This window comes from Hoplias malabaricus, chromosome 5 (genome assembly GCF_029633855.1).
Source record: "Hoplias malabaricus isolate fHopMal1 chromosome 5, fHopMal1.hap1, whole genome shotgun sequence".
NCBI lineage: Eukaryota > Metazoa > Chordata > Actinopteri > Characiformes > Erythrinidae > Hoplias > Hoplias malabaricus.
This window is the reverse complement of record NC_089804.1, coordinates 47,506,278-47,519,729: the sequence shown is the minus strand read 5'-3', so window position 1 is coordinate 47,519,729 and position 13,452 is coordinate 47,506,278. Positions and strand designations below refer to the sequence as shown.

General features: G+C 39.4%; 1 protein-coding gene across 1 annotated transcript; it reads right to left on the bottom strand.

The window, feature by feature from the left end:
* Window positions 1-87: 87 nt before the first annotated feature.
* ttc34 (tetratricopeptide repeat domain 34) lies at window positions 88-13,434 on the bottom strand. Its single transcript, XM_066673001.1, has 8 exons — window positions 13,237-13,434; window positions 9,554-11,319; window positions 7,678-7,900; window positions 7,333-7,525; window positions 6,808-6,974; window positions 5,850-6,123; window positions 5,533-5,747; window positions 88-2,027 (listed from the first exon to the last, which is right to left on the bottom strand). The coding sequence occupies exons 2-8, from the start codon at window positions 11,263-11,265 to the stop codon at window positions 1,491-1,493; spliced, it is 3,321 nt and encodes a 1,106-aa protein (XP_066529098.1). The 5' UTR covers window positions 11,266-11,319; window positions 13,237-13,434; the 3' UTR covers window positions 88-1,490.
* Window positions 13,435-13,452: the final 18 nt, after the last annotated feature.

Sequence of the window (13,452 nt, the reverse complement as noted above, 5' to 3'; positions counted from 1 at the left end):
TTACACAGATAGCACCTTTCTAGATACCTAAGAATGCTATACAATCAACACTGAACAGAACACAATTTCATTCAACGTTTAATCCACACACACACACTGAAGAGAAGCGGCAGCCAGCTGCACACAATGTACTCTCAAACCAGGAACACCTGGTTTGCACTTAGTTGATTGCATCGGGCACTAGACGGTTCACTGAGGGTAAAATTCCAAACAATGAAGGCAGAAGTGCTTTTGCCTTCTGATCATTTATTTACACAAATAAACATTTGAACTCAAAATGAATACATCCTTTCAGTTAAACATCTATCACCGCAGTCACAGTTTAGATTTCTTTTCCTCTCCCTCTCCTCTACTCTGCCCAGACATTTACACTTAGCATTGGCCTTTGCTAGGTCTTTTCATTGAGTTTGTGCCTATAGGTACTCGAGACCAAAACTAAGTGAGGAGAGCCGTGTGGCCTGAGTCCTGCCTCAGTCTGTGAGGTTCAGGGATCATCTCCAAACTCCCAGGTCGACTCTTTGACTTCCTCCCTGGCTCCTTTCCTTTCTGGGGCACAGCCAGCAGGAATGTTTTAGCAAGCCCCCACTGTCCCATTTCCAAGGAGCTCTGGACGCAAATGGCAACAATATTCATTAAAACGTACAAACAATATCATCTGTTCTTTTTAATCTTGGTATTGCAAAGGTCACTGAAAGGTAATATGTGAACAAGGTAAACAGGTAAGAGTTAACGCAACTTGACATCTTGGACATTCAGTATTTCAAACCAGTACAATATGATCTCTACCTTCAGTACAGTTTAGTGTTCATTTTAATCTAATGTTCCCAAGTACAGTATGGTCCTCCGTACTAAAGAAATTGAGACACAATATCTGGTATATGTGTGTAATGGGAACAGAACTGGGCAAAAGTATCTGTAATGTTTGTAAGTCCATGAGCACTTAAATGAAAAACTGATTATTACGCATACATATAAACATATATTAATGATGTATTAATCAATCCTGGGTTCTTGGGCACAGACCTCCAGAGGAACTCTCTCCCCTCAAAATTGATTTTTATATTTGGCAGAATCCAGAGCAACTTAAAATTCATATCATATTACAGAGATAAGGAAATGTAACACTGGGAGTCTTACCCAAAAAATACTTACTTGTTCTATGATTAGCATCATATTCTATATTTTGCGACTGTACTATATTATATCCGCAATGTGTATGTTTTTTACAACCTCTGAGAAAATCTAGCTTAATGTCCAAGCTAAAATATTATGAATCTATCATATTTTAGGGCACTACTGAACATGCTGTACACTACACAAAGTTGTCTGTAGTGAATCAGTAAAGACTGCATGCAATGAAAAGCACTGGCTAGGTCCCTGGTACTATGAGCACTGGACAAGTAGACATGACAGCTCAGGGAGCACAGTAAACACTTTCAGGGGAACTTTCAGGGAACCAAATTCCCTCCAGCTAATTTCATTATTGCTTTTTAGTGTACAGTACATGGACTAGAGATTTCTCGCTTTATTCTGGCCCTAAGTCGCCGCAGTTCCATGTGGCTACTGTTTAGTTTCAGGCCTCTCTCTGTCAGATACCAAGCCCTTTCTAGTTGCTGTTCTCCATAATGCTGCAAGGCAACGCGCAGGAAGACCTCAGAGAGATGGGTCCTGCTTGGGCCAGTGTCCACACACAGCAGCGTTTGCTCCACATCCAGGTCCAAAGCCTGAGAGAAGTCCTGCAGTGCGAGCTCATCCCTAGAGCAGAGCAACAGGCTACAGCCTCGCTGGCACAGATCCTTCACCCACACCGCTGGTTCCTCATTGCTGTCTGGACTGTGAGAGTGAATGACCTGGTCCAGGTCGGATATTGCTCGCTCATGAAGGCCCAGCTGGACAAGGCATGCTGCACGCTGCCTCAAAAGCTGGAGCTTAGTTCCACCAACTGCTCGTACAGCAACTGTAATCAAAGCCAGTGCACGCTCCTTCTGTCCACTCTCAGCTACACTGCTGGCCTCCAGAGAAGCTGCCTGAGAAGGGGAAAGCAAGGACGACACCTTACATGGAGACTCATTATTCACAAATAATCATTCAAAAATATTTACCTGTAAATTTAAAATTGCTGTTCAAACTCTACTTAAATGTTTTTTATCCATCAATTTAAGAATTTAAGAATAGATTATAGTTGATTATAAAATTAGTAATTAATACCGTATATGCTGGTTTTCTGCTTAAAAATGTCATGATAAAATTCAAATTATCAAACCGGATTGTGGAAAGTCCATAAAACCTTTCATTGTTAATGAAAGATCCAAAGTCCACAGGAAATTCACACACTGTGGCCATTTTATCTGGTACATCTGCAATACTACGGAGAGTGATAAGTCTCAAAATACTTGACAAATGCATAAATGTTAATCCACAAGTTAAATACAAGTTACAAATATGTTTCACTATTTACTAATGGACACATCCCAATCTGTGTCTCATGGTCTGTAATTTGTATGAAACAGTTAAATTCACAAATATATGTTTTTGGTATTCGTAGATAATTTTATGTGGAAACAAATACATTTCTTTAAAAAAATCGCAGTGTATACATCTGTAAAGTCACAGTTTTGAATTTAAAATATATTTATAAAGTGTTGAATCTGCGTTTTCTGGATCAAGTATGGATACGTCCTGTTTTCCGTGACGTATTTTTGTTCATTTCCTCTCGCGGGATTTTGGATTTTGAGACTTTCCTTTGTGAATTTAACTCGATTCACACACCAATGCAGCCTCGTCCACAAATGTGAGAAGGGTATCTCTGCAGGCCGGAGGCAGCTCCAAGTGGGCCTTACAGCTCCAAGTGGGCCGTACAGCTCCAAGTGGGTGGTACAACTCCAAGTGGGCCGTACAGCTCCAAGTGAGCGCGGAAGAACATTTTAAGCACGACTCAAGCACGTTGCTGGCTTCGAGATATGTAGTTGGCATAAAGGCTCTGGAGATGACCCATTTTATTTGTTTTTAAAAACAGGGGTGATATGGAGCTGTTTCTAAAAGCTTGTGTTGATGAGCAGGGTCTCAGGGTCAATGCGATGTTTGTGGTTACGACATGCCCCTCACCCCAGAATTTTTAAGGCATGTAAACTGGACTGTAGGGCCCTCACCTCAATTCTTAAGGCACAGATACTAGACTGCAGGGCACCTTGTACACCACAGTTCAGACAATGTGTATAGTTTGATACTTTTAGAAACCTAGGCTGTCTGTTAACTGTGATATCCTGCTTTGTGTAAAATGCCCTGCACAAAATAGGTATCCTAGTTATTTCCATAACTAATGCAGCTCAAATTGCTCCGTTTGAGCATTGTTTGGAAGTTTAAGAGAATGTCAGTGAGTTCTTTGGGACATTGTGTTAGATTATTTTGTATTTTGTAGTACAGCTGTGTGCCTGATGACCATGTAATAACTGTTCTGTTTTCAGTGTTAATATTGTACCTTGCAAACATTGAGTACATTATATGGAGTACATTTTCAGCATTATGTGATTTCCAGACTTGTTTGTGGTTGGCTTAATATGTGAAATTCTTGCAATAAATAAAGAGAATAACCATTTAACTGAGACCACATGTACTGAGAATGATAATGTTTTCTTACATATAGGCTACTACTCACTTCCTAACAAGAGACATGACAGTAAATACGGGTTCATCAGCACAGCCCAGTGCTGGGGTGCTATATATTCTTCGCCTGGCATTAGGTTCATGTTTCTCTACTCCAGAGAATCCAATTCTATTGTCAGTATTTCTCTACAGGGATTAGTCAGGGAGAGGCAGTGTGTGCACATCTGTGTTAGTAAAGGTTGCAACTTAATGTAGAGTATATTCATTACAAATTTGTCCTCAAATATTTGTACATATGGTGTATTTCTGAAATAAATTAAACTGAATAAATGAACTATATTAAAATAAATTGATAGCCCTTCGGGCAGCACGGTAGTGTGGCAGGTAGTGTTGCAGTCACACAGCTCCAGGTTGTGGGTTTGAGCCACACTCCATGTGATGGTCTGTGAGGAGTTGAATTAGATAAGTAGTTTCAGACAAAGAATGAATGAATGATAGTCCTTCTACAAATTCACATGCACAATCCAGGTAATAATAAAGGGAGGCTTTCTGACAGTCTAAGCCAGTGTTATCCAATTCTGATCCTATTCTACTTGTTCAAACAAACATGATTCAACTAATTTTGTGAGTAGGATGTTCCAGGACCTGGTTCTGATGCCAAATCAAAGCATATGTGATCATCTGAACATATGGGACATACTTCTATAAAGAATCATTTAAAACAATCCAAAGGAACTAAATGAAGTACAGTGAACTTCTCTGAATGTCTGTTTATATTCTTAGTTTTAAGTTGAGCCAGATTTCCTGAAAGGTTGCACCACTATCTTGGAATTCATTAAACCATAACTACATTACAGTGAATTTCCATCTTATTAAGTTCAACTAACTTGTAGCTACATGCACTGACTATACTATCATATACACCCACTATGACCATGTGTGCTCATGGTAGGTTTGCTGAATATTATGATTATTTGCAAATTATTAGCACCATTTCTCCCAAGTCCATTAATGGAAAGGAGCTGCTTTAAATATTTATTTGAATAGTGGGCCATAAGTGTTACTTAAGGGTTTTCACATTTAAACTGATTATAATCCAATACTGTGCTGCGTACAAAACAAATAATACAGTCCTATAATTCTGTAATCAATTTAAAATAATGATTGTAGACATGAGAGACCTAATGGATTTCATAAGTTTGCAGTTCACCCCATAATCAGATTACCAAAAATATATAATTAAAATATCAGGAGTGCTATGTATTTCGTTTTCACTGAAACGTAATATTTTGAACTACAAGTAGTAGAGGGTACCTAGTTCTGTTGGAGATAAACAATGCCCTTTTTTCAAATCACAAAGGCTGCATTTCCTACATTCGCCTTCCCACAAAACATCTAGATCCCCCACTTGCTGGTTTCTACCCACTTGCTGCGTACGCCCCTCCCATTTGCTGGTTTTCGCCCACTTGCTGGTTTTTGCCCACTTGCTGGTTTTTGCCCACTTGCGGGCCTCCGGCCTGCAGAGATATGTACTTGGGGTGTAGGAGACAAATGTGGCCAGGCGAACAAGTCACCGCTAGATGACACTGTTTTGTTTTTTGTTTTTTTTTCTTCAGACTAATCTCCCTCCATACAATATGTTTTTGTAAATTTACAGTTGCTGTCACTTGCCTGTTGATCTACAGTTTGACAGCCCCTCTTTTCCCCACCATTTTCCACTGATAGAAAGCATGGATCACTGCTTAATAAGTATTATTGGGTTAGTAATCCATTCTCACAAAGCAGTGGTATAAGTCCCATAAGCCTTGCTCAAGTCACACAATTCAGTGTTACTGTGGGGTTTTAAAGTAGCCCATCCAGAGATTTCCAACCAGTAGTATACTTTGGTCAAAACACTGATACAAAATAAAGTTAACTTTATTATCTTACCTGTGCTAGATGTGGCCTTTGTGTGGTTTGAATGAGAGTGAGGAGGAAGTCTAGCATGGAGGGCTCTTTCTCAGACACAGCACTTAAACGTCTGGCTGCCAATCTGTAGTTCTTCTGCCAGCTCTCTACCACTCCCCACCTGGCCAAGGCTGCTGCATCACGAGGCTCCTGCCCAAAGACCTGCCGAAGGTGCGCACCTGCTGCCTTCGTTTCCCCTGAGATAATTAATTAGAGTTGGAGGCTTTGACTCATCTACAACCCTGTGTCTGAAAATCTTACTCTAGGGAGAAAGTTTTGAAATTATACAGAAACTTCACCTCCAGCCAACAGGATGTCTATATAAAGAAGGTGCCACCGTGGATCCTTGGAGTCAGTTTTCATGAGCACTCCACCAATGAGGAATGCTTCTCGCAAACACTCCTTTCGACAAGGCACAGGGTTAGTTGACAGAATAGTAGAAAGACTATCATGGCAGTGCTGCCGAAGCCATTCACAGACAAGATTCCGGGCCTTGTCCTTCAGAGACAGGATACTCTGAGTGACATGTTCTGCATCAACTTTAAGGGCTGCCAGTATGTCCTGTGTGGATTCCTGGGAAGCATTGAAATGAGAATAGCATTTTATTTTTAAAAACTCAAATAATGAAAACATACTTCAGATCCAGGAAAAATACAGTGTAAAACCCCCTTCATTTATTTAATTTCCACTCCAAACAGGAATTAGGACAAGGTACTACTTTTTCAGGAGACATTTCTGAAAACATTAGAAATAAAGTAGCAATCTTACATTAAAAAAAGAGGAAAGTAGGAGGAAATCTGAAAATTTTAGCTGAACTAGTTAGTACACTACCCAAGATGTCAAAATCTGACAAGACGAAAAGCAAGCTGCACTTTTGCTTCACTTCTTCTAAGATTGAGCTTTGGATGTATGGAATAATATCCCTACAGTTCTATTTTAAAGATAATGGAAACAGTGATTAATTAAAATGTGTTTGCTAAATGCTGAAAATATTTATATCCCGCTTATTTTAATGAATAATGTAATGGCTGCAGGGAACAAAAATTTAAAAAGCGCTATGAAGTAAATCCTATTTACTACAGGGGGCAGTACTGCCCACAACAATCCAAAGATTTAATATACTTATTTAATCTACAGCAAAAATGTATTAAGCAGAATAATAATAATAATAATAATAATTAAAAATAAATAAATAAACAAATAAATAAATAAAATTAATTTAAATTCTATTATGTTCGGGTATTTGTAATAGCAAACCTTCTGCTGGTTTAACATTACATAGGTAAACCCTCTTCCACACAAGGCTTGAACATGGTCTGGGTGCTCCTTAATAATAGCAGAAAAGTCAAAAACAGCAGTCTTCCTTTGGCCAAGTCGTACATAGCATCTTGCTCTCTCCAATAGTGAGTCTACTGCTTCACCACCTAAAGAATTAAGAGTACGTTTAAGTAATAAACTTAGTTTTGAGATTGTTTTCTAGAAGAGGGGCAAGTTTGCAAATTATAAATGACATTTTGGAAAGCAAACCGAATAAACGTGTCTACAAAATTTCTGAAGAAACAATGTTATGGGAAGTACTGTACGTCACACATTTACTATCAGTTCTGTCACTTCCTCTGAAAACCACAGAGCAGCCTTTCCCAGCCAGAGTCACAAACATTTTCTTCCATTGACACCACTGGTCATGTCTTATGATCCCTAGTTCATAGTAACTACTGTGGGTATTTACTGTTTGAGTCATAAAGCAAATATATATATATATATATATATATATATACATACCTGAAGACATAATGGCTATAGACAGATAGGCCACTGCCTCTCTGATGGCACTTTCCTCCTGCTGACTTTCTAGAATGCGTTTGGAGGCATTGTGACAGTGTTTCTCCAGGAGTGCCCTGTCTTTGGGGGCTGCAACTGAGAGCAGAGGGCGTAGGCAGCTAGTGTCCCCACAGTGGATAAGCTTCTTCAGCAGCTGTAAGCCACATCACACAGAAAGGTTACAGAGAGGAAAGTCATTACTGTAGGTTGAACATATAATGTGTGTATGTGTTAGCATGTTGTTGTGGAAACCGCAGGGCAGTTTGTCCCCATAAATGAAGCTGACATCTGATTAAATAGATCTACCTGGTGAGCATCATATTGGAAGCCACGATGCAGCTGAAGCATGGCCAATCGGACAAGGATAACAGAGCGTGGAGACGAGTGCTCCATGCACAAGAGAAGACGGTATGCCTCCTCAGCGTGGTCCAATTGATAGAGAGCATCTGCTGCAAGGACCTGTGGTGCATCCACACCTGGCTGCAAATCCATCAAAAGGACGGCAAGGGCATGCACACCTACAGCCATTCTGAACATAAATCAATTAACCAATCAATCAATCATCTAATCAATCAATCAATTAATCCTGGTAAACTTTACCATAGTGAGTTGTTCATGATTTTGCACAAACATACATAAATCCATAAACCCTTCACTACAACTGATATATTGATACTGATATATATAAACTGATATATATATAAATTCACTTTTCAGCACTACCATGAAAATAGTAACCCCCAAACCATCACTGCTATTTTACCTCAAACCACTTATTAAAAACCAGTCCAATATATATAAAACATAGACTAAAAAATAGAAGAAAGAACACATATAAGCTGTATTTTTTTTTTTAGATTACATTTTTTATTTTATGTTCAATGCAATTAAATGTAAATTCTGAAGAAGTAATCACTATAACTCTTAAGGTACTTTCTAATCCAATACTTGTGTGTAATCAGGAAAAAGAAAGAAAAGGGGTTTACTGGAAGATCATGTTGCTTGTTTACCAGACAGATCACACATCTCCTGCTATTTTTATAATCCCAAGAAGTCACCTGTTTTCCTTTCCAAACATTGATTTCATACCAATCATAATGACACCTGCATCATCTAAAGTTTCTATTATTAGTTCAAAAACTACATACTAAAACCTGTCTGCGTAAGTGTGAAAGGATTCTTGAGTGCCTTTGCACGGATGATGCTGACATAAATGATACCTCCCCTGTCTGGGGTAAACTGACAGGAAGTAAATTCACAGGCTAGTGCAACAGTGGGTATAGAAGGGACTGTAAGATCAGAGATTCGACCAGCCATGTCATGAGGAATACAGGCTTTGATAAGTGGATCCTTCTGAAATTCTGAACATATACAACACAGGATTTGCAAAAGAGAAGTGCTTCTTATTCACACAATGAATCAGTTTCATAACGATTGTTTCATTTCAGTTTTAGACCAGTTTTGTTCATAATTAATGTTTAAAATACGGTGACTACATAAATGTCACTGAAAGGCCAATTTACACAAGATTGGAATATCACTATTAAAAAAAAAACTTTTGATAGTTGATTCAAAAAATCTGAGCATTTAGACCAGTCTGTCTCTGATATATTTTCAAGAAATGCCTCCAGATACAGTGGAGGCTCGTTGTTGTTATATAGATCTGAAAGCCAACAGGAAAGGGCAAAAGATAACAAAATAAAGTGCATGGGATTCTCACCACAAAGGATTCTTTGTAAGTCTAAAGTATACAGACTCCATCAGAGTAATGCATTGTTCTGCATTGTTTTCATCTGAAGATGAAAATTCAGCTGCACTGTTATGATCCAGGATGTACAAATGATGCTGGGATCATATTAGTGGGCAGCAATTCCAGTATCATTTGTACATTCTGGATCATAACAGTGCAGCTGAATTTTCATTTGTTTAAAAACAATTGCACTAGAGATATACTGAGGCTTAAACAATATTTCAAATTAACAACCTTTACAGAGCACTTATTGTACTCTGGAGAATGCTTAAGTAAGCAGGGCTGGTGTTTAGTTTACACCTTGTAATCATATAGTCACAATTTATACTATTAATAAATGGTTATGATATTAGAAATAAAAACAGGATATCAGCATCAAAAAACATATTGAAAGCATGCAATGTATAACCTTACTATGCAGCGATACAGTACCCTTCATTTTTGATGTTGTAACTCTCTTTTGTCTGCATGGATGGCTTTTGGTTACTCTGCTGATGATCCTGCACAGCAGTGGAATCTGAACTGCTACTCTGCTCTCCAACTTCTTCTAGCATCACCCTTCCCTGTTCCAGCAACACTGTGCACAGCAGACCTCTATAATTCCATGGCACCAGACACCTTACAGTCAACGCTGTGTCCTGGTGCTGGAGCCGGCTCGATGTGATGTAGTCCAAAGCAGTCAGGTAATGTGTGTGAGCCATCATCCGTAACAGGCCTCGACCACAGAGTGCACGGACGCAGCTTGGAGGGTGTGGAGTACTGTGCTCGATTACAGCCTGGAAATCCTCCAGAGCTCCTTTGTGGTCCTCACAGAGCAGACGGGAAAAGCCACGTAGCACCTGCACTGTGTTTTGGTAGCTCTGCTGGGGCGGGGCTGCGGCAGCTAATTGGCTACTGATGGACAGGGCTTCCCCAAACTCACCGCGGAGGAGCAGGCATTCCGCCAGCCGCACCCGCAGCTCCCTCCCTCCTCCATCAGGCTCCAGGTGGCATAATGCTCGCAGCTGCGCAATGACTGGGTCCAGTAACTCTAAGCCATTGGAGGAACGCAGGTCAGGCCTAGCCAGAACAATCTCCTTGAAGCTGGACAGACCTCTTTCAGCCTGCTGCCGTAGCTGGACACGAGCCACAGCTCCTTCACGGCTATCAGAGAACACCCTCTGGAACTGATGTCTGGCTGTAGCTGGGTGAACAGCGAACCCTTCTCCGAGGTCTAAACAGGCTTCCTGTGCATGTCCACCAGTGGAAAAATGGGCAGCTGCTCTGCTAATAAATAAACTGGCTTTTCTTTCTGGTCCTGTTCCCCATGTGGCCAAATTTGCCACTGTGTCAGTCTGAGATTCTGCCAACTGCAAAGCCAGTGTCAAATTCTCTGCACTTTCCTCAAATTTACCTTGAGAAAACAAGACAGCTGCATGAAGCTCTCTCACCAGGGTATTTTCAGGCAAAACTGACAGAAGGAACTCCACCGATTCCAAGGGAGAAAGTTCTTCATGCCTGAGATTGCTCTCAAATATGCATCCTGCATGGAGAATGGGGAATCTGTGGGACATTTGATCAAAGAAAACTTTAAGGATCCGAGGCAAGTGCTCCGCTTGCCGACTCTTGACTAGACGTACAGTCTCTGATCTGTTTCCATGGAAAGCCTGCAGATAGAGCCGAGGAGCTTTGGGGTTAGGTGGCTCTGAAAGCAAGCAGGCAAGGGCTCGAGTTAACTCCAGAATTAAACGTGTAGGTCCCTCAGGACGGGGGGATTTTTTTCCCTCAAGAATGGCTGAACAACGGGCAAAGATCTCATTTGATCCCTGGCCACTCCCCAGCAGGACAGACTCCATTTTAAAAAGGGAGGCAGAAATATTGTTGGGGCACAAGGTTGACAGGAACACTGCAGCAAGCCCTTTACTAAGGCCCGCCATTGAGTTCTGTGCCACCCCATGACCATCAAGCCGAGCTTCCAGAGTATAAATCACCTGGTCTAAATGGGACCTGTCCAAGCTCCGCATATGTGCCATAGTGACTCCAGCATGACTCCCAAAAGACTGAGTATACAGAGCTGCTGCTCTCCCAATGTCTCCTGCCAAGAAAGTTTTGTCTCCCTCTCTGCACAGATCCATTGCTCCTAAATCCTGGTTGAATGCATTCATATCCTTGTTTGGCAAAGATCTTCACACAGGCAGAATTTTCACATGGCATCACCTCTGTCAAAATAATAAAGTTTAAATTAAATCTGTTTCCAAGTTTAATTTTTTTTTTACCACACTGAATGTCTCAGTCAATAGCTCCTGCATTTTTTCATATGTGTATTGATGTATTTGCACTGTATATATATATATATATATGGAGATATCTTCCCTGAGTAATTTATGCTCACAGTATCCTTGTGACTTTTTTTTTAACTGTGTAAGGATGTGGTTTCATCTGGCTGTCAGATTTGACCAAATGTATTGTATATTTTACATTAAATTATTAAAATATATTACAAATATTAAATTCATAAATAATGACATTGGTTAATATATATTGAATTACTTTAAAATAATGTTATGTACAATCAATCATAGTTGGATACTATGGCAGGAGGAAGGAGAATTTATGTTACATTATTGCCAAAAGTGTAATATATGTTAGAGCACAATTCATGAAGCACTCCCTGACTCCCTGTCCATTTTCTCAGCTCCACAGGCCATACAGGAGCACTCCGCATTTCTACAATTACAGACAGTTGCTTTGGATAGTTTGTATCATTTCATATGGTTATTCACAAATCAAGTATTATGTAGGTAGTGGATATTTTTGGTTTGTGGACTATTCTCCACAACTCACATCTCTCAGTAGTGATACTGAGGTATTTAAAACTATAGCAGGACTGCTGTGCCTGTTCCGTGCACACCAGCTAAACACACACTAACACTACACAACCATGTAAGTGTAAGATTATGGGTGATTGATGTACACATTAATAATCATAGGTAAGATGTCTGCCATTTTAAATACATTTTATTTTGCATTCTTTGTGTAGCATATTTTATGTTTCATTTAACACAGCACACTAAAATGCTCTAAAATTTTCAGTTGTGTGATGTGAGCACTGTCCCCAAAAAAGTTGTTGAAATCAAGTCTGTGTGCCTGAGTGTTTCAGCATGGTCTGTTTTTGAAAGAGACACAATACATTATCAGGCAAACAGGAAAGAGATTATTAACACATCACCCACTACCAAAGAAAAAAAAATTGAAATAGAAATCAATAACCGTTGACTTTCAACATAAATTCCATAAGTTACTTTCAGGGGGTGAAAGGCTGAAATTGGCATATTTAAACATTAAATAACCACTAGAATTAAAACACCTAAGCTACTCTCCTTAAAACTGAACTAGAATGTACAGTTACAATGAGTTAAAGAGCAAAACATTTGGGGTAAAAATACTTTTTAGCTTAAACATTCTTTCACAGACTTCAAAAAGTAGCAGTTAAAAAAGAAATAAAAAATAACAGACAGCCAGTATCTCTGACGACACCAGCTAGCTCTCTACATGGTACAGTGGGATTGACTCACTGACACTGAAACTCTGCAGCACTAAAATTGATTAGACCTGTACTCAGCAATTAAGAAGTGTTAGGCCTGGCAGTCCAACAGTCTCACTAATTCGAGGTATTCATTGTCTAATTTATTTTTAATGCAATTATTAGAAAATACCAGCTTTTATGGTCCGCAAATGGACACAAAAAGAAATACAATATGCTGTTCCCATGGTTAAACTGAAACTCGATAGGAACTTCTTGAGTACCACAGAGAAAATAGGGGGCATTATTTTTTCTTATTTGATAGAAACGAATATTTAAAATCCTGATAACGGTTAAGTTTTTTTTTTTTTTTTATCTTGTTTGAAAGTGCTTTCTTACTCGACTTTTCGGTTCCATCTTAACTGGCGCTGTAGTTATATGAAGGTGCAGCGGTTAACTCTACATTATGTATGCTAAAGCAGCAAGGTAACAGTCACGTCATTTAAGGTGGACTCGAAAATTCTAATACAAAGTTACGTAAATTTGTATAAAACTAAAAACATCCTCGTATACAGGGTAAGTTAATAACTGTAACGTTACATATTTTCCTCACCTGTTCACACAATCCTCGTTTCTATAGAACAAAGCAAGCCTGAGCATAATCTGTATCAAAAGCAAATAATACGGCAGGCTTTTAAGATGATTGGAAGTTGACTCTCAAGTGCTATCCTGAAGAAAACTCCCTCTTTAAAGTTTTTTATAATCATTATTACATGCAAGCTTAACTCCAAGTTGCAACAGTTAGCTAGTTACCGTTTGTCCGCACGCT